This window comes from Phascolarctos cinereus, unplaced genomic scaffold (assembly GCF_003287225.1).
Source record: "Phascolarctos cinereus isolate Bilbo 61053 unplaced genomic scaffold, phaCin_HiC Scaffold_8;HRSCAF=390, whole genome shotgun sequence".
Taxonomy (NCBI): domain Eukaryota; kingdom Metazoa; phylum Chordata; class Mammalia; order Diprotodontia; family Phascolarctidae; genus Phascolarctos; species Phascolarctos cinereus.
This window is the reverse complement of record NW_027556291.1, coordinates 46,066,525-46,088,959: the sequence shown is the minus strand read 5'-3', so window position 1 is coordinate 46,088,959 and position 22,435 is coordinate 46,066,525. Positions and strand designations below refer to the sequence as shown.

The window sequence follows — 22,435 nt, the reverse complement described above, 5'->3', positions numbered from 1 at the left end:
TGGATCAGAGCATTTAGAGCTTGAAGGAGCTTTTGAGATCATCTATCGAGATCATCATCTGTCCCTCCATTTTACAGAGGAGGAAGAAGCCCAGAGAGTGAAGCAAAGTTGACCAGTGCCACCCAGTAAATAGCAGAAGCACGAATCAAATCCACTTCCTTTCTCTCCAAAGCCTGTGCTTTTCCCACTAAATGATTCTTCAGTTCACTTAGTTTCCTACTTAAATATTGGTATAACTGAAAGTTTCTACCTTTTCAGAAAGATGGTATTAGAAAGCCCAGGTCCCCAGTACCCTCCAGAAGAACAGAGGCAGAAATATATAAAAATAGCTAAAAGGGGAGGGAGAAGAGGTAGGAAGAAGAGACCATCAAAGATCCTGAAAAGATAATAGCCTCTCAGAAAGGGCAAAGGAATGGTTAAGGAAATGAGCAAGCAGGCCAAATAACACTGAAAAACGTGATGAATATATTTTCTGTATTGAAAGAATTCAAAGAAAAGGTACCAGAAGGAAAAAAGAATGAACTAGCACCAACAATAGTCCCAGAAATGAATCCAGAACTTTCACAAGACTCATCAAATTCAATAATAAACACTTACAGGGAAATATGGAACTGGTGAGACCTGTCATTAGGTACCCCCCCCCAAAAAAGGGGAACAAGATAGAATGATAATGAAAATAAAGATGGAGAGGCCTGTGGAAAACTGAGACAGAAATCAGGAGTAAATGAGAAATCAAATTGTTCTACTGAAAGACAAAAAGGCTGCAAAACGTGATGGAAAGTCACCAGGAGTAAAGATGGTGGAGTAAAGATGACCGGCTGCGGAGAGGCAACTGCTGAACCACCACACATCCTCAAAAATGTGAACAAAGGAAGAGTCTGGACAGCATATTTCAGGAAATCATTTCTCACCTAGCTGCACTACTCGGGGACTTCTCTGGTTTTTCTGCTGTGCCTCTCCATGGGGTACCTTCCCTGGCTACCCTCCCCACCTTGCTTTCTGGCTTATTTTGTGTGTTGTCTTCCTCCATTAGATTGTAAGCTCCTTGAAAGGACGGTTTGGTTTTTTTCTTAGTACAGTGCCTGGCACATAGACCGCACTTAATAAATGTTTCACTGACTACTGGCAGGCTGAAATAATACAAGAAAAATGTCCAGAATTATGGGAAGATCAAAGGACAGGCTATAAATAGGCAATGCATGAGACACCAACAGAAAAGAATGCCAGATTCAACTCACCCAAACACACTGATGTCAAACACTAGGGCTACCCTGACCAAGAGAAGATTTTTATAAGCAGATAAGATGAAAAACATCACTTATCAAAGAACACCAATTATTCCTCCATGATAAAAAAAATTACTGGCAAAAGTAAGCCACAATGAGAACTTTGATATGCAGATCAACCAAAAACTTCTACTGGTAAAGGAGGCCAGGCTTAGCTAGGACCTTTGATGTGCAAATCAATTATGAACCTCACCGTGGGCTTGCTAAAAATGGGGTTTAGATTTAAATATTATTCAGGGTTAGCAAGACACAAAGGGTAGGGAATGATACGATCTGTAGTTGTCTCAGGGTAGAAGGAGACAAACTTGAGAGAATGATAGATAGTAAAATTGAGTCTTCTTCCACTTTCATCACTATAGAGGCAACAGTAGCTTTGGCTCAACGAACAAATAACAGCCAGGTTGTCTTGATTGACAACTAAAGGCCCAAACAGGCTAGGAGTGGGGGTGGGAGAAAGAGTAAATGAAATGTATAGGTATGTGAATGTGTGGATGGATAGATGAACTCACATATACATATGTGGAAATATGCATGTATGCATATGCACATGTATCTATCTATATATGTATATGTATATAAAAATATATACATACATTATAACAGAATTCCCAATGACAGCAAAGTAAAAGGCAAGGAGGAGTGAGAAGATGTAATTCTTTTATTGCAGGTATTACCAAAAAATGGATAATTGAGGGAGAAGGAAGAACAGATGATCCCAAAGTGGCACTTCCATTTAGGAAAGGGGGGAAAGAGGGAAGATTTAAACCACTGAAAAACTTTGAGAGGGAATAGTAGGAATTTAGGATCCATCTTTGGTGATGAGTGAGTGTGTTCTCCCATGCATAAGTGTAAGACAGGTTTTGGATTAATTCTAGTGAATGAAGGTAGAGCACCATCCTTACTGATAAAAACTTAATTTAGCACGGTATGACAGTATCATATTTAGCAATTATAACTTTGACAATAAATGGATTGACTGCTGCTATTAAATAGAACAGGGTTACACAATTGATTAAAAAAAAACACAAGACAACCTTATGTTGCATTTGAGAAACACACCCAACACCCAAAGACACAGGTTTAAAATGAAAAATTGGAATAAGATTTACTATATGCTTCAGGTAAGTCCTGTCTTTGACACATACTAGCAGTATGACCCTGGAGGAATAGTCCCTAATCTTTCAGGGCCCCCAGACAACCCTCTGAGATTATAAATGGCAGAGCAGTTGCTCCTCTGCATTAATGGAGTTTCCCTAGCTACTGTTAGCTCTCAAACAGGGGTTGGAGAAATCACAGACCTGGCCCCAAAAAGTGCTTCTGTTAATTCCAGAAAATCAGAACCTAGAGTCATGATAAGGCTGAATTCAAATTACAAAGCATTATGAGATAAACATGGGTACTGCATCATGCTTAAATGCACCATTCATAAGTATACCAATATTATCCACCTAACAGCGTAGCAACTGCATTTTTAAAGAAGGTAACTAATAAACAGGAAAGGAATTATAGACATGAATAGGATTCTGGAAAAATTAGTGTGACAAGTTAGGTAAGTAAATTTAGTTATCCAAACCTTCATGGAATGTTTTCCAAAACAGTCCACATTTGGGTATTAAAAAACTTACAAATAAATTCAGAAAACAAATTCTGCTACCTTTACAGAAACACAATAAAAACAGTAAACTACTAAAATATGGCCAAAATATAGTCCTAGATGGAAGAGTGATAGGTTCAGTGGTTGAATGACAGAAAACAAAAGATTGGGGCAATTAGGTGGCACAGTGGATAGAGCACCGGCTAGGAATCAGGAGGACCTGAGTTCAAATGTGACCTCAGACACTTACTAGCTAGCTCTATGACCCTGGGCAAATCACTTAACCCCCAATGTCTCAAAAAAAAAAAAGATTCTGAGTTGGAGTTAAAGCAGTCTTCTCATGTCACTGCCCAGCTCAAAGGCCTTCAGTGATTTCCTCTAGCCTCTAGAATAAAATACAAAGCCTGAAAGGTAAAGCCTTCCATAATCTAACTTCAACATATTTCCAAGTCTTATTTCATATTGCTTTCACATGGGAAGGTATAAAGTGATGCCGGCTGAAGAATAGAACAATGTACACACTGACTACAACTGTGTAGTTAGAGACAACAATAAGCAACAAATTCCTAAGAAAAAGAAATGATGCTCAAAAGGGGTCACAGAAACGTGTAAGATGATTTGGTCACTACAGAGCTAAAGGCAATGTGGATATCTTTCAATGTGAGCTTAATAAAGGCTAAAGAACAAAAGGTAAAGGACGTTAGGGTGATCATTTACAATCTTTTCTGGGAGCTCCCTTCTGCTTGCTCTTCTAATATATTTTTCTTATGCTGCTATTTACACATTAGAACACTTGTGCTTGTCACAGGAGGTAAAAATAAACTTATTTGTAAAAAAAACCCAAAACACCACCAAACCATACCCTTCGGAAAGCATCTCTTGGTTGTATGAGCATGAGCTCATAGTTCTGTGTGTCAGATAATGTGGAGGCTCTGCAACAATGGTTTTCGATTCTTCTTGCTGAAAAAAAAGTACAAGAAAAGCATCAAAGCACAGTTTTAAGCAAGTCTAAAAAAATCTATCATAGAAATACCCTTAACTACCCATGTAACTCTAGCACTACGGAACACATCCAGTGTTATTGGGTCATGTGAATGGGTGATGAGGACAGTGTAGAAAAGGTAAAAGCATGAGACACCAAAATAAACCCTGCATGAGGAGGGCAAGACAATGAGGAAAAAGAACGAATGGTCTGGGGCCTCAGATTGGAGCGGGGCTTAGCTAGATTGATCTCAACCCTCTCGGCTCTGTCTTGCAGTCATGGCATTCCTGTCCAGAAAACTCTCAGCACTCTACAACTCCAGAGTAGAGACCACATAGTGTGTTGGAAGCCCTCTTGGATATGATTTTTTTGCACTTGGCTTGGGGAACCCCATTTTCTATTTTTCTAATGCTTCTTAGGATCATCACAGGACTATAGCTTTAGAGCTGGAAGGGACCCAAGAGGTCACTGAGTCCAACCTTCTTATTTTACAGAGGAGGAAACTGAAGGATGGAGAAGTGAAATCTGGGAGACAGGATTTAAACCCACATCGTCCTAACTCCAAGTTTAGTGCTCTATCTACTATATCCTACTGTCGCTTCTCAAGACCTCGATTTCCATGTTTCTTTCTCCCCAGCTAAGGTCAGTGTTGCTTCATCTTTTAAGCATCTACAGCATACTTCACTACTTCAGGGATATAGCATTTTGTTGGGAGTAAGGGTAAGGAGCTCCTTTTGCTGACAGATTTCAATGTCTCTGGGTGAAGCTTTGGCTAAAATTTCATCCCTCTGTGGCCATCCTGACTCTGAGTCTCTAGGAATTATCTGAACTAGGCCTCCAGACAACAGACACTCCCTGTCACTGGGCTTGCACCTTCATGTCCCAATGAGGCATCAGAGGAGGATTTAGTGAAGGAATTATTTACAAGATGGTCATAGAATTGGCACTGTGGTGACACTGTGAAATCACTGAATTTCAGACATGGAAGGAACCTTGGAATTCATAAGTCAGGGGGAGGCTGCCCAGGAACATATTAACTTTTTCTGCCAATTCAAAGGCGCCCCTCGTAGGATTGAGAGGTTTAAGTTCTGCAGAATCAAAGAACTAACCACTATTATAAGAGAGCCAAAGTAACCTTTGGTCACGTTTGTCACTTACCAAGGACTGTGGCTTTTCTTCTAAGTCAGAAGACTCGATCTTTGACAAGGATGCTTCTGGTTCCTTGATTTGACTTGGAGAGGTTTCAATCCTTTCTGGTGTGGTAGTAGAAGTAGCTTGACAACACTTGCTTATGGACAATAGTTTCTTCAGGCTACTGGAGCTCAGTGAAGACTTGGGTAAATTGACTTTACTTTCTGGGACTTCCTCTTCTTCCTCATCCATTATAGACATATCCATTAGCCCAAGGGCACACTCTTCTTTTAAAACAACTTCTCTGAAACCAGAATCTTCCTCGTCAGAGATTATGCCACCATCCTTCCTATTGTCTGCGTCTTCATCAATATCATGGGCAACTAGACGAATAATAAGGTCCTTTTTGTTCTGGACATCTTTTAAAAGTTCCACCCTGGTGATATCAGGCTTTCTTACATTCTGAAATGAGTTCCTGCAAACGACCTGAAATTAAAAAGATTGTGAATATTTAAAATTACTGTCCCAGAGTATTTTTCCTCAGGTTTTTATTGTAATATGTGATTTGTACATGATTTCTAGTTTTAATTTAGTAAAATGATTTACTATTAAATCATGTTTACTGATATACTGTAGTATTTCTAAGAAATATGAAATATATAAGGAATGTTTGGTATTCCTACATTTTTTCCATATTCATAATCGTGCTAATTTATGACAGTTTGATAACACAGAAGAGAAGGGACTAACAGGAATTCTGTTTTTTTTTCTCCTAATTTTTACTGCTTGAGTTTTATCTTTTCTATAACCAAGATAATGCACTATGCATGAAATAATAGTGGTAAGAGCTTATAGGCACCTTAGAGATCACCTAGTTCAAGTTTTGCTCTTCTAATTTAATTAGCTTGAGGGAAACTCCTAGTGTGGATATTCCTATCACCAATGTAGATCAGGCAAGATTTACTGTGAGACAATTCTGAAGAACCTATGATGAAAAATGCTATCCACTGTCAGAGAAAGAACGGATGGAGTCTGAATGCAGATCAGAGCATACTGGTTTCCTACTTTTTTTCTTTTTTGGGGTGGGGATGGGGTGTGGGTCTGTGTTTTCTTTCATGTGACCAGTATGGAAATAGGTTTTGCATGACTGCACATGTATAAAGTTTATCAAATTGCTTGTCTTTTCAATGGGGGAGAGAGAGTGGGAGAGAATTTGGAACTCAAAATTGTAAAAAACAAAGGTTGTACATTGTTTTTGTATGTAATTGGGGGAAAATAAAATATTAAAAATTGAAAAAAAAAAGATTTACTGTCAGAGAAGTGCCTGAAGCACTTAAGGGTAAGATTACTTGACCATAGTCACATAGCTAGTACCGTCAGGGGTAGGCTATGAATTGAGGTCTGCCTTACTGTCTCTCTACTACTCCATGCTATCCTCTGCCCTTTCATTTTACAAGGGAGGAAACTGAAGCCCAGAAAGTTTAAGCAATCTGTAGTTGCATAGGTAGTAAGTGGCAGAGCTGGGATTCTAATTCAGGCTCTCAAACCCCAAATCCAGGGCTCCATCAGTTATACCCATGGCTTTTCCTGAAATGTATATACTTTGTTCCTTGAAGTTTTTCCATTATCTGCCCTGGCAGTCTTATGATTTCACAAACCAACCCATAGATAGTTCAGAATGCAGGTATTTCCCTGAAGGAGGACAAATCTTGGGTACTCTTGGATTCTTTTAAAAAATGCAAATAGCAGTTGAAAATACGAAAGGCTTTTAAGAAGGCCCCTCTTCTCCCTGTTCCACTTTACCACTGGAACCTATTTTCCAAAAATAGCCTCAAAGAAGAATACATTTTAACATTCCCTTCCTTCCTAATTCAGATGGCACATTTCATTTTACAGTATTAAATGGAGCATGAGGAAAAGGAGTTTTGCAGTATGGTATAAAGAGAACCAACCAGGCTGGTGACCAGGAGGACCAGGTGGGAATTCTGGCACTGACACTTTTATGAGCTTCCTGGAGCCTATTCCCTTGTTTCTATCTGTCACCCTGGGATTGTTTGAGAAAAGCACTATAGAAATGAGAGTTGTGTTGCTGAACCCCCCTGGGCCTCAGTTTGGCCATGTGTAAAATGAAGGGTTAGATTGGTAGCCTCTCAGATCCCTATTGGCTCTAGAGCTAGGATCTTATGTGTAACCTTGGGAAAGCCACTTCTGCTCCTTGGGCCTCAGTTTCCCCCTCTTTAAAATGAGGGAGTTGGCCTTTGAGGACCCTTCCAGCTCTAGATCTAGGCTCCTAATACCTAATTTTGTTCTACTTTCATGGGTTTTGCTAATGCTGAACCTCTAAATTACTTAAAAAAGTAATTCTGGATCTTAGCACCACTTTGTAGCACCAAGAGGTAGCTTTAAGATAAATGGTGCCCTAAGTATATTTTGTAATAATAGTCATCACTGGCATTTCTGTTGCACATTAAAGTTTCATATTGCTTTAATATATTATTGGACTTGATCATCATAACAACCCTGTGAGTTAAGTACTGTTAATGCATATCCCATTCAGAGAGATTAACTGACTTGCCTAGGATCACACAGTGTGTGAAGTAGGACTTGAACTCAGGTTTTTCTGACTCTAGCCATTATTTTATGCTGCCTTTATTTTGTAAACCAAAGTGCCATCATAGGTTCTGCAGAAATTAAGACAAAGTCAAATCTCAATTATCTGTGACAGTCAAGGGGAACAGTGGTACAGGAAATCCATAATGGTAGAGAATGTCCAAATTATTTCTATTTGACTTTGAATGTGTTTCTGTATTTGCATTTGGACATTCATGTCTCAGTCATTCTGGGAACTTGTACCACTTCCAAACAGACAATATTCAAATTATCTAGCTTGCCCAGATCCCTTCTGTTTTTCCCCTTTTCCATGTGAAGGATGGCCCATCTACACTCTTCTGGTAATATGATCATTGATGTTCATAAAAAGAAGTCTGAGGCAGAGGTGTGACTGGTGTGAGCAGGAAGGCACAACTTGGGGGTGGAGGACCCATTTTAATCTGATTTTTTAGAAATGCCAGGGGGCAGCTAGGTGATACAGTGGATGGAGCACCAGCCCTGGAGTCAGGAGGACCTGAGTTCAAATCCAGCCTCAGACACATAAGACTTATTAACTGTGTGACTCTGGGCAAGTCACTTAACCCCAATTGCCTCCCCCCCCAAAAATATGCCAGAAAATTCCATCCTCCATGATGTATAGGGGTTTTTTAAAATGCGTGTGACAGGTTAAGTCACATGGATTGGTGTGCAGACTTTGAAGTCTCTGGTGGATAACAATACAGAGGGTGATACAATTTTTTAGACCTTGCCTGGGGAGAACCAAGGTGCACTAATATCTATCCCAGCTCTGGCATGAGGGACTGCAAGATACTGAGGTTCTTTTTAAATCATCAAAGAAAGAACAATTTTTTTTTAGTCTAATTTTAGTTTTATATATTATGGAATATTTTCATTCTTTGAAAATTGGAAGTCCACACTGTACATGGTCTGATACTAAAGTAATAAAGATTGAGCCTCACACAAGGTTTCTGGAAGCCAAGTTTGTTACTTCAGCGTCACACCTGGTTGTAGTAATTCTGGGTTAAGCAGAATATTTGATTACCTAGAACACCTCATTCTCTGATCATGCCAAGTTACGTAGTTGACTGTAATTTACAGATAAAAGCAATACCAGTGGCAATGCCTGCTCATTATTATTATTATTAATTATTATTATTATTAGGCCATTGTTTTTTTGCTTACCTCAAAGGGCTTTACATCCAATCGTCCTGTTTTATCCAAAGAGATCCTTCTTTCCTTTTTCCTTGATTCTATGTCAACTATTTCTGACGAGTAGGTCCTCCCACTTATTGAAGCTCTTCTTAGCTCTGCTAGACTGTGTCCAGTTCTTGACAAACACTGCTTCTTCAGTTTCTCCAGTGGTTGAGTTTTGAGTGAAATTACTGCCAAGTGTTGAGAAACAATGGCTGGATCTATTTTGATCGGCTTATTTCCAAGGTGAGGAACAATTTTAATTTGCAGGTCATCCTCCCCCAAATGATCTTCTCTTAATAGCTCAGAGTCCATTTTTGTGGCATGCTCACTGGCTTTTTCAACAATTCGGTCAACATCCAGATCATTGAAGGCATCAGTGGCTGAACTACCGGAGCTAACGGATTCTGAGGGATGATGAGAAATTTCACTGATTATTAAGCTAGCTACTTTTTTGGGGAACAATCTGTTCATACTTTTTATATCATGAAAGAATTCCTCTTGGGTTCCAGACTGTTGCAAAACATTACTGTAAACAGAATCAACAAGCTGAGAAATCATTTCAATACTTTCTGGTTTCATAGAGTACACTTCAGGGTCAGCAGCCACAAGACTAATACTACTTTTGGAAATTTCAGCAGCCACTGATTTTGTGAGTTGAGATGCAATTTTATTCAGTTCAGGTTTGGATAAGCTTTTTGCCTCTTTGGTTGCAACACAGGGCAACTTGACTATTTTTGCTAGGAATAATGCCAATGTTTCTTCCAAAAAGGAGGCGTCCAGTACTGGAATTTTGGGGGCTGAAGGTTTCTCCCGTGATTTAATGTCATCAAGAATTTTAAGGACTTTCTCCATAATTTTGACAGCTTCTAGTGCCAGCTGAGGACCTGATGCCTCTTCCTCACTAGGTAATTTTTCCTCATGAGAGATTCTCTCTTCACTAGTGATTCTTTCCTCACGAGAGAATTTTTCTTCGCAAGGAATTCTTTCCTCCTGAGAGAATTTTTTCTCACAAGGGATTCTTTCCTCATGAGCAATTCTTTCCTCCCAAGAGAATTTTTCCTCAAGGGGGATTTTTTGCCCCCAAGAGCGTTTTTCCTCACCAGGGATTCTTTCCATATAAGGCTGAAATTCAGGGTTGGAAATTTCTTTGACCATTAAGAAGGCTATTATATCAGCTAGAACATTGCTCTTCCCTACTAAATCTTTATACATAGAAATGTGAGAGCCAGAGTGTTTTAAAACACTATCATAAACATTATCGACTACTTTTTCGATAGCCTGGTTATCTTCTTTAGCCAATGTGGGAGGTTCGTTAGCCTGCTGTACAACTTTAATTGGACTTTTTGATATAAACTCTTTCAGTGATGTTATTATTTTGTTAGTGATTTTTTCCAATTCAGCCTCCAAAGACTTAGTTCTTTCCCTCTCTATCATGGGGAACACAGACAAAAGTCGGGATAAAAACTGTACTGCGATTTCTTCTAGGACGTTCAAAGGTAATTTATGATCATAGGTTCGTTTAGTTGGAAGACCTGCAGGGCTCTGGGAGATATCTTTAAGAATATTTTCAACAACACTGTCAACTTCGGCACATTGGTGGGGTGTTAATTCTCCAGAAAAGTATGTCTGCAGCTGATTGCCAGCAACCTCTCGTACGACTAGGTCAGCTATGCTTTCAGAAAGCATTCTGCATCCGCTTGTTGCACAGCTCTGTATGACCTCTTGAGAGCCAAACTGTGGCAAAAGATTACTGTAAACAGACTGTACCACTACCTGAATTACTTCATCATCATTGGGGTGTAAGCACTCAACATATTGTATTATCATGTCTTCGTCTTTTGAAATTTCTGTCATAACCCTGCTGACTAATTTCATTTGAAGGAAGTTCAGTTTGGTAAAAAGACTGTCACCTGCTTCTGAATCTAGACTTTTTTTGGTTCCTAATGGGAAAATTTTGGCTAGAAGAGATGAAATCATCTCTTCCAAAAATTGATGAGGCAGCATAATGGTATATGGTGAGGAAGTCTGACATTCTTTAGTGTGTTTTTCGGCGACTTTTTGTACTTTTGTAACAACATCCTTAGATTCCAGAGGTACGCACACTTCAGTGGGCAGTTCATCCTGTAGTAGTAGGTTGAGCTGATGCTGAAACATTTCTTCTATTACAGCACTAGCTAATCTTTTGGCTAACTTATCACTATCATTGATATCTTTGCAAATTGAGTCTTGAGATCTATATTCATGCAAAACATTACAGAGGGAGGAGTGCACAACCTTACTGACCAATGTTTTATTCACTGGTGGCATATAATCAATGTAGCGTTGTGTATCTGTACATGATTCCCTATCAACCAAGATTTTTGGGGGCACAAGTGGTATTGTAGGTGGTGAGGGTGTTCTCTGGAGAGTTGGTCCTTCCTGTGTAACAGAACTATGCTTGTCTGGCACTTTCTCTTCAATCAGTACTTTAGATGCCTGAGGCAAAGGTTGCTTTTCCTCAGTGGGTCTAAACACTCTAATTCGGGCTTCAGAAAACTCTTTTAACAAGGAATCAATCAGTTTCATTGCTGTTTCATATAGCTCAGTCTGATTTATATCATCCTGAATTTTTTTGCACTCTTCGCAAGTTTCTGGTGAAGAAGAAAAGATCAGTTTGTTTACAATCTCAATGACAACATCTTCTAAAAATCTAGCTGAAAAAATACTCAGTCTCATTTCAGGTGAATAGGATGATGTTTTGGCATCATCAGGAAGGTGTTTCTTCACCTCCTTGCCTTTGTCAGGAACATCCTTGTGAACCAGGTGCAATGAAGCCACTGGTGAAGGTTGGCCAAGATTCTCAGTGTGTGCTGTTTGGGCAGGAATAACATTTGCATACCTGGTATCATCTAGAGATGTCTGAGTAGACATTTCTAAAACATTAGTGTAAATGTTCTCAATCACATTTTCAAAAGACACTTTTGAGTCATCTTCAATATCTGTTTGAACACACCTCTCTCTCTTGCTTTTAAAGGCTGATTTGAAATTTGGATCGTGTAAAGTCCTCGTACTTTTCAATGTAGTGACTGCAGGAGTGAACCTAAATGCCCCTTCATCATCATCTGTCCCAACTGAAACGTCTTTTTTATTTTCTTCAAACTTCTTACTACTTGATAATTTTAAAACTGGTTCTGAAGTTTTCTTACTTTTTACTGGAGAAATGGATTGTATTGGTTCATCATTGTTTTCAGCAGGCAGATGGTGCTCTTTCTTCTTTATACTGCTCTTCTTAGGTGTTCTCTTGAAATCTGGTTCCGGGACCTTACTTTTCATAACTGCGAAGACTTTTACTGACTCCTCCTTGTACTCATCCACCTTGTCTTCTTTGGCTGAACTCTCATTACTCTTTTTATCTGATGTTTTCCAAAGGTCCTGGTGACTCTTTATACTACCTCTAGTACTGGTGGCTACAGAAATTAATTGTATTGAATCCTTGTCTTCATCTTTTCTAGTTGTGCTCTCACTTGTCTTTTTTTCACTTTCCTTTTTGTTAGTTAGATCCCAGTCTGCAGATTCCAGGGCACACATTTTAGTTTTCATAGTGCTAGCCAGAGAAATGAACATTGAATCCTGGTCATCATTTCTAGGTACAGTTTCAAACTTCTCTTCACCCTTCTTTTCACTTATTGTGGCCAGATCTGTTTCATCTTTTATATTTCTAGGTAGATTTACAACTGCAAGGGAATCTTTCAGTGGCAAATCTTTGATAGGAGCATCCCTTATGTCTTTATCAAATGGGATCTTTGGTGGCAGAAACTGGACTCTTTGGGTGATGTTATCTGGTTCTAGAAATGAAAAGAAAGGAGAAAACCAGTCTCCAGAAAAAAGGGGCTTAACCTTGAAAGCCGAGATTGCCTTCTTTGCTAAGTTGGTTATCATTTCAATATAAATATTGCTCTCTTCCTTATCATGATGAGCATCCTCAGATCTATATTTTTTAACAACCTCATCATACACAGAATCAGACACTTTATCAATAGTTTCTTTATCTACTGGTGGAAAAGAAAACAATTCTTCAGCATTGGGGAGAACCTTAATATCACTTTTTTGAAATTCACCTATTAGAGAATTTACTAATTTGATAGCCATGCCCACAAGGTTGGTCTCTGTCGTACTTTCATCTTCATCATACTCAGGAGTTTTTGGGATAGGGTACAATTTTCTAACAAGATCAAAAATAACATCTTCTAAAAATGTTGCTGAGTAAAGGGAAGGCTGGGGTGTGCACGGTCTTTCTTTTTCTTGCTCAGGAACATCAACAGCAGACTCTTGATCAGAAGCTTCACCAGAATCAGAGTCATCTTCATGTAAGAATGGCTGGAGATGATGATCTACAATTTCCTTCATAATGAAGCCAGCTATTTTGGTGAGGAATGTGCCTCCCTTCTCACTCTCCTCTTTGTGGACTTCAGCTTGGAATTCAGCTTTCTCTAAAATATTTTTGCAAATTGAGTCACCTATGCTTTCAATAGTTTCCAAATTCATATGTGAGGCATTCTCCTCTGCAGTGGTCAGCCTAATTTCATGTTCAGAAATTTCAGCTATAATAGCATCAGTCAGTCTCGAAGCTGCAGACATAAAATCGTCATCTGGTAGTACCTCTTGTTCTTTTATTTGAACCCTAGCTTCAGATGAAGGAAAAATGTGACCTAAAAGTTTGGAAACCATATCTTCCAAAAGACAGCGAGGCAATACAGTAATGAAAGATGGCAAATAATGGCTTTCTTTACCAATAACGTTTAGTACATTTCGAATAATGTTCTCAGCTCTAAGTGAAGAATAAGTAGACAAAGATAATGTTCCAGAAATTAATCCCTGTACTTGATAATGATAAATTTCTCCCAAAAGTAAATTATATATTTTCCTTCCAAAATTATTAGTGTCATGTTCTACGTCTGTATAAATGAGATCCAGAGATTTATAATCATCTGTTATTTTTTCATAAATTAAGTTGACTATCTTACTAACCGTTTCTTTATACCCTTCAGAAAAACACAGATTTTCATCAAAATTTTCAGCAACCAAAATTTGAGATGCTGCAAACTCAAGCACAATTGATTGGACTAATTTTGTAATAATGTCAGTAACTTTGGCTTTAGACTTTGGATCCTCAGATGAGATGAAATTATGTGAGAATGTATAAAGGATTTTGCATAAAAGCTCAGAAATTACTTCCTCCAAAAATATGGCGGAGTTAACAATGAAAGCCAATTCTTTTGGGTCAATTTCTACATCTTTGTGAGTTTGTTTCCTAGTTAAGTCAGCTGTAGATTGAGAAAGAGTTTGCTCTTGAGATAGAAATGACTGAAGATGATGGTTAAAAATTTCTTTGATTATGAAACTTGCTATTTTGGAAACAGGTATATTATTTATGTCTCTTTTATCTTTTGTAAGAGACTGGTAGAGATTTGAACATGAAATGTCAGCATAAATGGATTCCACCATATTCTCAATATCTGTTTCTGAAATCATACTTTGTTTTTCATTTCCATGCTTTGTAATCCAGATAGCATGTTTGGAAATGATGGTCATGATTTCATTGATCAGTTTCACAACAGTTTTACTTAAATCAGTCTTTGAAGTAATTGAATCTTCTGCTCTGGAGTCTGAGGACATCTGTGATAAAAGCTGGGTGACTATCTTTTCCAAATGAGTATGTGATAACATAGTTGTATATATTGTTGAAGTCTGTCTCTGAGGTTTTGGTTGGTTAATTTCAGACTGAACTTTCTTAAGCAAAACATCAACATTGAGATTTGACAGAGATTTGAATGGTAGCCTTGCGACCAAATCTGGTTGGAGCTGAAAATAAAAGATTTCTGCCAGAATGATTTTGGTTATCCTTTCTGCCAAAGTCTTTGTGTCATTAAAAAAATCTTTATCAAGTGCTAGGTCTAAGTCATATTCTTGCAAAACTTTGTTGTAAGCTGTGTCAATTATCTTAATGATGACATCCCTATCTACTTGTGGTAAACCTAATTCCTCTTCAGCATTTTCTAGAATGCTTACTTCTGCTTTTTCAAACTCCTCTGATACTGAATTTATGAGTTGAATAGCTGTCTCCTCCAGTTCACTTTCAGGTTCTCTTCCTATTTTGGCATGTGCAACACCCATTACCTTGTAAAAGATTTTGGATAAAACTCCAGAGACTACTTCTTCCAAAAATGTTGAGGAATAAACACCAGCATGAAACTGTAACAACTGCCTTCGCCCACCAACGTGGTATATCTGGGGTGGAGGAAATGTCTTTCCGGACACAAATGGCTGAAGGTGTTGCTGACAAATATTTCTGATGATAAAACCAGCTACTCGATCAATGAAAGCATTGTTACTGCTTGTTATCTCTTGTTCAATTGCTTCTTGAGAGCCAGAATTTTGCAAGATGTTTTTGAAAACAGAGTCAACAAGATTTTGGACATCATCTTCTGAATAAATATATTGTGGTTCTTCTGCATCTTTGGAAAATCGAATTTCATGTTTTGAAATTTTCTTCCAGATATTGCTGATTAGCTTTGAAGCAACTTCATTGAAATTAACTCCAGATGTATCTTTTAGATCTTCTTGATATGGAACCATCCCAGATGCTGAAGGAAAGATTCGAAATAAGAGCACTCTTATCATGTCTTCTAAGAAAGTGTAAGGCAGTAAGGTATTATATGGAGATAGGCTCTGGCTTTGTTTGCTAGTTTTGTTGATTCCACTTAGGACTTCTTGCACAATGTTCTCTGCTGTCAAAGAAGAATAGGAAGAAGCGGAGAGCTCTCCAGAAAAAAGGGGATGAAGAAGATAATCAGAAATTGCTGCTACAATTAAACTGGTAAGATTTTCAACAAAAATGTCAGTCCTCATTAGTTCTTCTTGCTCACCTGTAGGATCTAGTCCATGCTGTTTCAGGACATTACAGTAGACAGAGTCTACCAATTCATCTACAATATCTATATTTAGAGGTGGAAAAGGCTGTGCCTCATCATGGCGTAACACTCGGACTTTGGCTCGGTCAAAGTGAGCATTTATGGAATCTACAATTTTGTGTGTCACATTGTTTAGTTCTGCCCCAATTTTCACTTTTTGGCTGAAGATCTTTGATAAGAGTCTAGCAACAATTTCCTCCACAAATTCAGCAGGGTAGACCCCCATGCTTAGGGAAGATGCTGTAGGGAGTCTTTGTAGCCCTGTCACTTCATTGAGAACATTTTTAACCATGGTGGACACTTCATCAGTGGCAGTTGTTGATTGAGAGGCACTATCCCCAAACAAAAAGGGCTGAAGGTGACTTTCAGTAATCTCTTGAATAATAAAACTGGCTATTCTGTCAATAATGATGGGACTTTGACTTGTTATACTTTTCTGTATCGATGAGTGAGATCCCGAGATTTGCAAAATATTATTGTAAACTGAGTCAACCATTGTTTGGAGATTTCTTTCTGAATATAAATATTGATGATCATATTTGGTGAGCCAAATTTTGTGTTTAGAAATGGCTGACATAACCTTGTTTATTATGCAAGCAGACATTTCATTAAAGTCTGAGCTCATTAAATATTTCTTTTCCATAGACCAAATGTCACTAGATGATGGAGGGATGATCTGTGATAACAGCTTTCTGATGACATCCTCTAAAAATGAGTGAGGCAGCATGGTAGTATATCCTGCTGAAGGCTGAACTTGGGAACCAAACTCCCTCAGGTTCTCTTGAAGCTTCTGAAGGACGTTTTCAACTTTGAGGGGGTAGTATGACTCAGGAGTGAGTCTTTCCACAAAGCATGATGGGAGTTGGTAGTCTAAAATCTTGGCCAGCACGGCATTTGTCGTCCGCTCAGCTAATAAATTGAGGTCATCAGCTGCATCATTCTCATTAACGTTAGTCATTTTTGATTCATATTCCTGCAAAACTTCATTATAAATGGAGTCAACAATTTTGGTCACAGCTTCTTTCTGTACAGGCGGAAAACACAACCTTTCTTCAGCATTCCGGAGCACAGTGACTTGAGCCTTATTAATTGCATTCACCACGGAATTGACAATTAATGTATTCATCTCACTGAGCTGTTCCTTTGTGACATTTTCATCTTGGTCATACAATGCAGTATAAATAGAAGAAAACAGGTCAGAAATAATGTCCTCCAAAAATGTGGCGGAGTAAACACCTGTGTTAAGTTGGCCTGAGTGTAGCATTTTGGGAACTGTATCAGTTTTTAATTCTTTCCTCCCCAGTTTTTTCATAGAGGAAGCAGAAAACTGCTTAAAGGGTGGTCTGACTTTGGAGCCGATTATTTGGAGATGATTGAGAGTCTCTGATGTGAGTTTGTCCCTGGACTGCATAAGGCCTTTTGCTAGTTGTGCTCCTTGGGCACTGGACTGTCTTTCCCCTGCACTGAACTTTGAAAGCTTATTGGCATATTGGGGCTTGGGGGGGGCGGTCTGTACGTTATCTGACAGCTTTTCCATCAGGGATTTTACCAAGCCATGGGAAATTACACTGAGCATTGATTCTGAGGAAAGCAGCTCTTGCTCACTTTCAGCCAACTGTTCCAACACAAAGTCTGACACATAGTCCTCTACTTGAAATGGCTCAGCTTGCTCTGGGCTCACTTTTTCCTCTTCATAAGCAAATTCTTCCTCCTCCACACTTTGGATTACATTAAAAAGCTGCTGCTCTGCAGTAGACAATTCCTTGGAAAGAGGGCTACCTGCCAGTATGTCTGTGGTTGTACATTTTTCCAAAAGTGTCCTTGTAAGTTTCTCACACACAACATTGAGGAGGAATATGGATTTGGGAGATAAGCCTAGGTTATTAGGCTGCTTCTCTGAAGAGTCAAAAAAATGTCTTGTTGATGCTTTGACAGAGTCCAAAACCCCACTTTGGCATTCATCTGGCAAAAACAAATCTAAGATGATATTTAAAAATTTTATTCACTATTTCTTTAGATTCATGACTTTTTAGGCTCCCTAGTAGACTGTCTAATTTAGATGCCACAGAACTGATTTCACTTTTCTGGACAAGTTGATCTGTTCTATGAGTAAGTGATGGGTCCCAGCTTTGTTGGCTTACCTCTCTTTCTGTGGGTCTAGTTTTCTGGCAGATAGGAACACTCTGATTTTTAGACATGGGAAGCGATTTCCCTTTATTATTACACTGGTTATTAATTCCTATTTCTTTTGTCAGAACATGAATCACTCCTAATAGGAGGTCTTCAAAGAGATCATCAATGTCCATGGTAGCAACATCTGGAGAATAAATGCATTTTGTTGGCAGAAAAACAGCATGCTCAGTAACATCTGCCTTTAAAATATTACTATTAGATAGGATTCGAATAATAATTTCAAAAATACTAAAAGCAATGTCATCAATAAGCAATGTCATCAATAAGAATTGATCTACTGTTGGATCCTTGGGCTCCCAACATTTCAGAATTAATTGAAATGAATTTCTCAGATGCTGAAATTTTATTTCTAAGGTATTTCAGCTTTGCTCTGCTATCTTTGGTACCATCTGAAACACTTGAAATTATATGGAAAATAACAGAGTCAGTGAGATGTTCACAAAACTCGTTTAAAGAAGATTCAGTTTGCCCACTTCTCAGAGGCCTCTTTGGATCTAGTTTTTTTCTTGATAGTGAAGAAACAACGGGTACCTTTTCATCACAGGAACCTTAAACAGAAAGCATTGTGGTTTTTAGTATGTAGCCAGGAAATTGTGTAACATTCAAAATCTTTTTTAAAAAAACACATGAACAGCTTACTGTATGTTATTTTAAAAAGCCCCAAATGTTAGCAAAGAGATTAACAGGTTTTCTTCCATTTTCCATTTCCCTTCCTACCTCCGGCTTCCTTCCCCCTCTGTTGTTGTACCTTTTATCTTTTAGCTGAGAGGGTAATTAAAAAGGCTAGTAGAAATAAAAAATTTCTGTAATTCAAGTATTGGTACTGTTCATGAGTAGCTATGGACACTAAATCACTAGCTATCATGGAAATGTCAGGGCCAGAAGAGACATTATAGATCAGAGGATCATTAGAATCTAGAGTTGGCAGGGGCCTCAGGGCCAAGAGGCTAACTCCTTCACTTTACAGAGAAGGAATCTGAGGCCTTGGGAGTAGTGAAGTGACTTGTGCAGGGTCACACAATGGATCCTTGATCTAAAGCTGGAAGGGACTTCAGAAGTCACCTAGTCTAATCTCTTCATTTTACAGAGGAGGAAGCTCAGGCCCAGGTAGAGTAAGCAAACTGCCCAGATAGTAAGCATCAGAGGCAGGATTTGAAAACAGGTCTAGTCTATCTTCCAGATCTGACATTCTATGATCTCCAGTGATATAGCAGAATATAACTGCTTAGTGCCTCAAGTTTTTTTCATCTACAAAATATGAGTGGTAAGGACTTCTTGGGTAGAATAAAATTATGGAATTTAGGGCTGGCAAGGAAGACCCTTAGGTATCACAGGATCTTTATGTCCTCATTGCTTAGCACAGTGCCTAACACATAGTAGGTACTAAATAAATGCATGATGATGATGATGTGATCATGATGATGATGACAGATTTAGAGTTGGAGGGGACCATAGGAAGGTTAGGGAAAATGATTTTACATAATCAGGGCGCACAAGTAAATATCCATACAAACAAGGAACACGGGATGGAGGGGAGTGGTTGACACTTGAACCTCACTCTTATCTGAGCTGGTCAAAAGGAGGAAGGATACACAGATTCAAACAGTTGGGTATAAAAATATCTTTCACTCAATGAGGAAATTGGAGGGAAACCAAAAGTTATTAAAGTGTACATGCAAGACGTACAATTTTGATACATGGATACTACTACTAGGTCTATACCCTAAAGAGATCAAAGAAAGAGGAAAATGGTCCATATGTACAAAAATATTTACAGTAGCTCTTTTTGTGGTGGCAAAGAATTGGAAACTAAGAGGATGCCCACCAACTGGGGAATGGTTGAAGAAGTTATGGTATATGACTGTGATGGAATACTATTGTACTATAAGAAGTGATGAAAGGAATGGTTTCAGAAAAAAATAGGAAGATTTGCACGAACTGATACAAAGCAGTGAGCAGAACCAGAAGAACAAACTATACAGTAACAACAGTATTGTAAAGGTAATCAACTCTGAAAGACTTAGTAACTCTGATCAACACAATGACCAACCACAATTCCAAAGGACTCATGAACATACCTCCAAAAAGAGAATCAATGGACTTAGAGTGCAGATTGAAGCACATTTTCTTCTATTTCTTTTTTTTCTTGTAATATGGCTAATGCTGGAATTTGTTTTGCATGTCTATACACATTTATGATGGCTTTTATTTTTCTTTTCAATGGGTGGGGGTAGGGGAGGAGGGGAGAGAATTTTATGTTGAAAAAATTTGAATAAAAAAAGAAATAGGATGGAAAGAGGAGAATGGAGAATTAGAAGGAGGGTAGATTAAGGGACAGATTAACCCTAAGCAAAACAAACTAAAGATACACAAAAATATTTATGAGTCTTTTTAAGGTGGCAAAGAATAGGAATCTGAAGGAATACTCATAACTTGGGAAATGAATGAACAAGCTATAGCATATAAATGTGATGGAATACTGTTGTGCTGAACACTTATCAGTGTAATGACTGACCAGAATTCCAGAAGACTAATGATGAAACATGTTACCTACCTTCTGAAAGAGAGGTGAAGGACTCAGAGTGCAGAATGAGACACATTTTTTTTTGGACATGGCCAATTTGGAAATCTGTTTTGATTTACTATATGTGTTTGTAATAGGTTTTGTTTTTCTTATGTTCTCAATTGGAAATGGGGTGGGCGAGTGAGAAGGACATCTGCCTTGGCTAATTTTTAAAAAAAATGAAGAAGAAAAGGAAAGAGGTGGCCAAGCCAAGATGATAGTGTAGCAGGAAGAAGTACAGCAAGCTTCCCTCCATCCCTTAGAAAAAAAATTCCAAATAAACAGAAAATGTGTCACCCAGAATCCTGACTGGAACATCAAAGAAAAAAATCATAGTAAATCATTTTTCCAGCCCAGGTCAGCCTAGGGAGACAGACAAGGCTAAGGACACTGGGGACAAGGCCTGACCAGTAATGTGATGTAAAGCACTCCAGCCCTGGGAGAGGCTATGCACCTGGGCAAAAGGAGGTCCTGGATCCAGCAGGGGATTAAACTTGTGCATGGTGTAAGAACGGGTACCATCTGTCAGCTTTGATACTCACTACCCAATTCAGGGTCATAGATCCAGGGAAGACTAGAGAGGGGATTTGTGCCTAAGGATGTTATTCTAGGGTGAGGAGTGGTAAGAGGCCCTAGGCTGTGTACTAAGAAAGGATCAAATTCTGAAGCACGAAGCAAATGTGTGCCTTAGACCCAGGGAGCACAGTTAAATATCAAATATCATTCCAGCCTAATCTGAAGACTTCAGTGGAATAACCAGGGCAGGAATCTCAGACCAAAGGGGAGCCTGCAGTTCTGTCAGTGAACCAGCAGAATTTTTCAGTTAGCTGATAGTGACTGAGTCCCCCAACAGTCTACTTAAACTTCTAAACAAGGACAAACCCACAGGCCTTTTGCTCTGACTCAAATCCACATCAGGAACTTGCAGAGCTCACGGGAGGGGGGAAGCAATCAGACTTTGCCCTTGATCAGACCACTTTGGGAGCACTGAAAATATTTAGGTCCCTGACTTTAGTTGTCCAGAGATCCTAGAATAATATAATGCTCTATACCCCAAGAAAGCAACTGCAGGACCAGCCCAGACATTCCCTTCAGAAGTGTGTAGAGCTTGACCCTAACAAATTCTGAAGTAGGCCTGGAAGAATGAACAAATGAAAAAGAATCTCACTATAGGTGGTGATAGAGGGATGCTCAAGATACAAATCTAAAGGAAAAGAATGGCTCCAAAACATCTACAAGCAAAATCTCAGAGAAGAATACAGTTTGGGTAGAGTCAACTAGAATTCCTAGAAGAGTTAAAAAATATTTAAAAAAAAATTTATGAATGGCATGAGAGTGCAAGAGGAAAAATTGAAAAAATAATGGAAAAGAAATGCTAAGGAAGAAGAATTAGAAAGGGAATTAACAGCTTGGCACATGAAGTGCAAAACCTTCCCGAGAAAAAACTCTTGAAAATTTGAATGAGCTACATAGAAGACAATTAGAAATATTTTTTAAAAGTTAAAAGATTTAAAAAAAAAAAGAAAATATAAGGTATTGCAAAGCAAAACCAACACACCTCAAAAATAGACTGAGGAGAAAAAAATGTAGGAATCATGGTACAACTTGCAAGCCATGACCCAAAAAAGCCTATATATAATATTTCAAGAAATCTTTTTAAAGAGTTCTTCTCTTTAGTGAATTTTTATATATCTTTTCCCATTTGGCCAATTCTGCTTTACAATGCAGTTCTCTTCATTGGATTTTTGTGCCTCTCTTACCATTTGGCCTATTCTGTTTTTTTTTTTAAGGTGTTATTTTCTTCAGTATTTTTTGTGCCTCCTTTACCAAGATGTTGGACTCTTTTTTCATGATTTTCTAGTATCAATCTTCATTTCTCTTCCCAATTTTTTCCTCTACCTCTCTTACTTTATTTTTTTTTTTACTTTATTT

The 22,435-nt window shown here is 38.4% G+C and overlaps 1 protein-coding gene across 1 annotated transcript in view; it reads right to left on the bottom strand.

Annotated features, from left to right (window-relative positions):
* LOC110196508 (fibrous sheath-interacting protein 2-like) overlaps positions 1-21,005 on the bottom strand; it is a 29,854-nt gene extending 8,849 nt beyond the window's left edge. Inside the window, 5 exon segments of the mRNA XM_078148049.1 lie at positions 3,743-3,840; positions 5,021-5,479; positions 8,786-17,737; positions 17,739-18,289; positions 20,912-21,005. Coding sequence (XP_078004175.1) covers positions 3,743-3,840; positions 5,021-5,479; positions 8,786-17,737; positions 17,739-18,289; positions 20,912-21,005 — 10,154 coding nt within the window.
* Between the last annotated feature and the right edge of the window lie 1,430 nt (positions 21,006-22,435).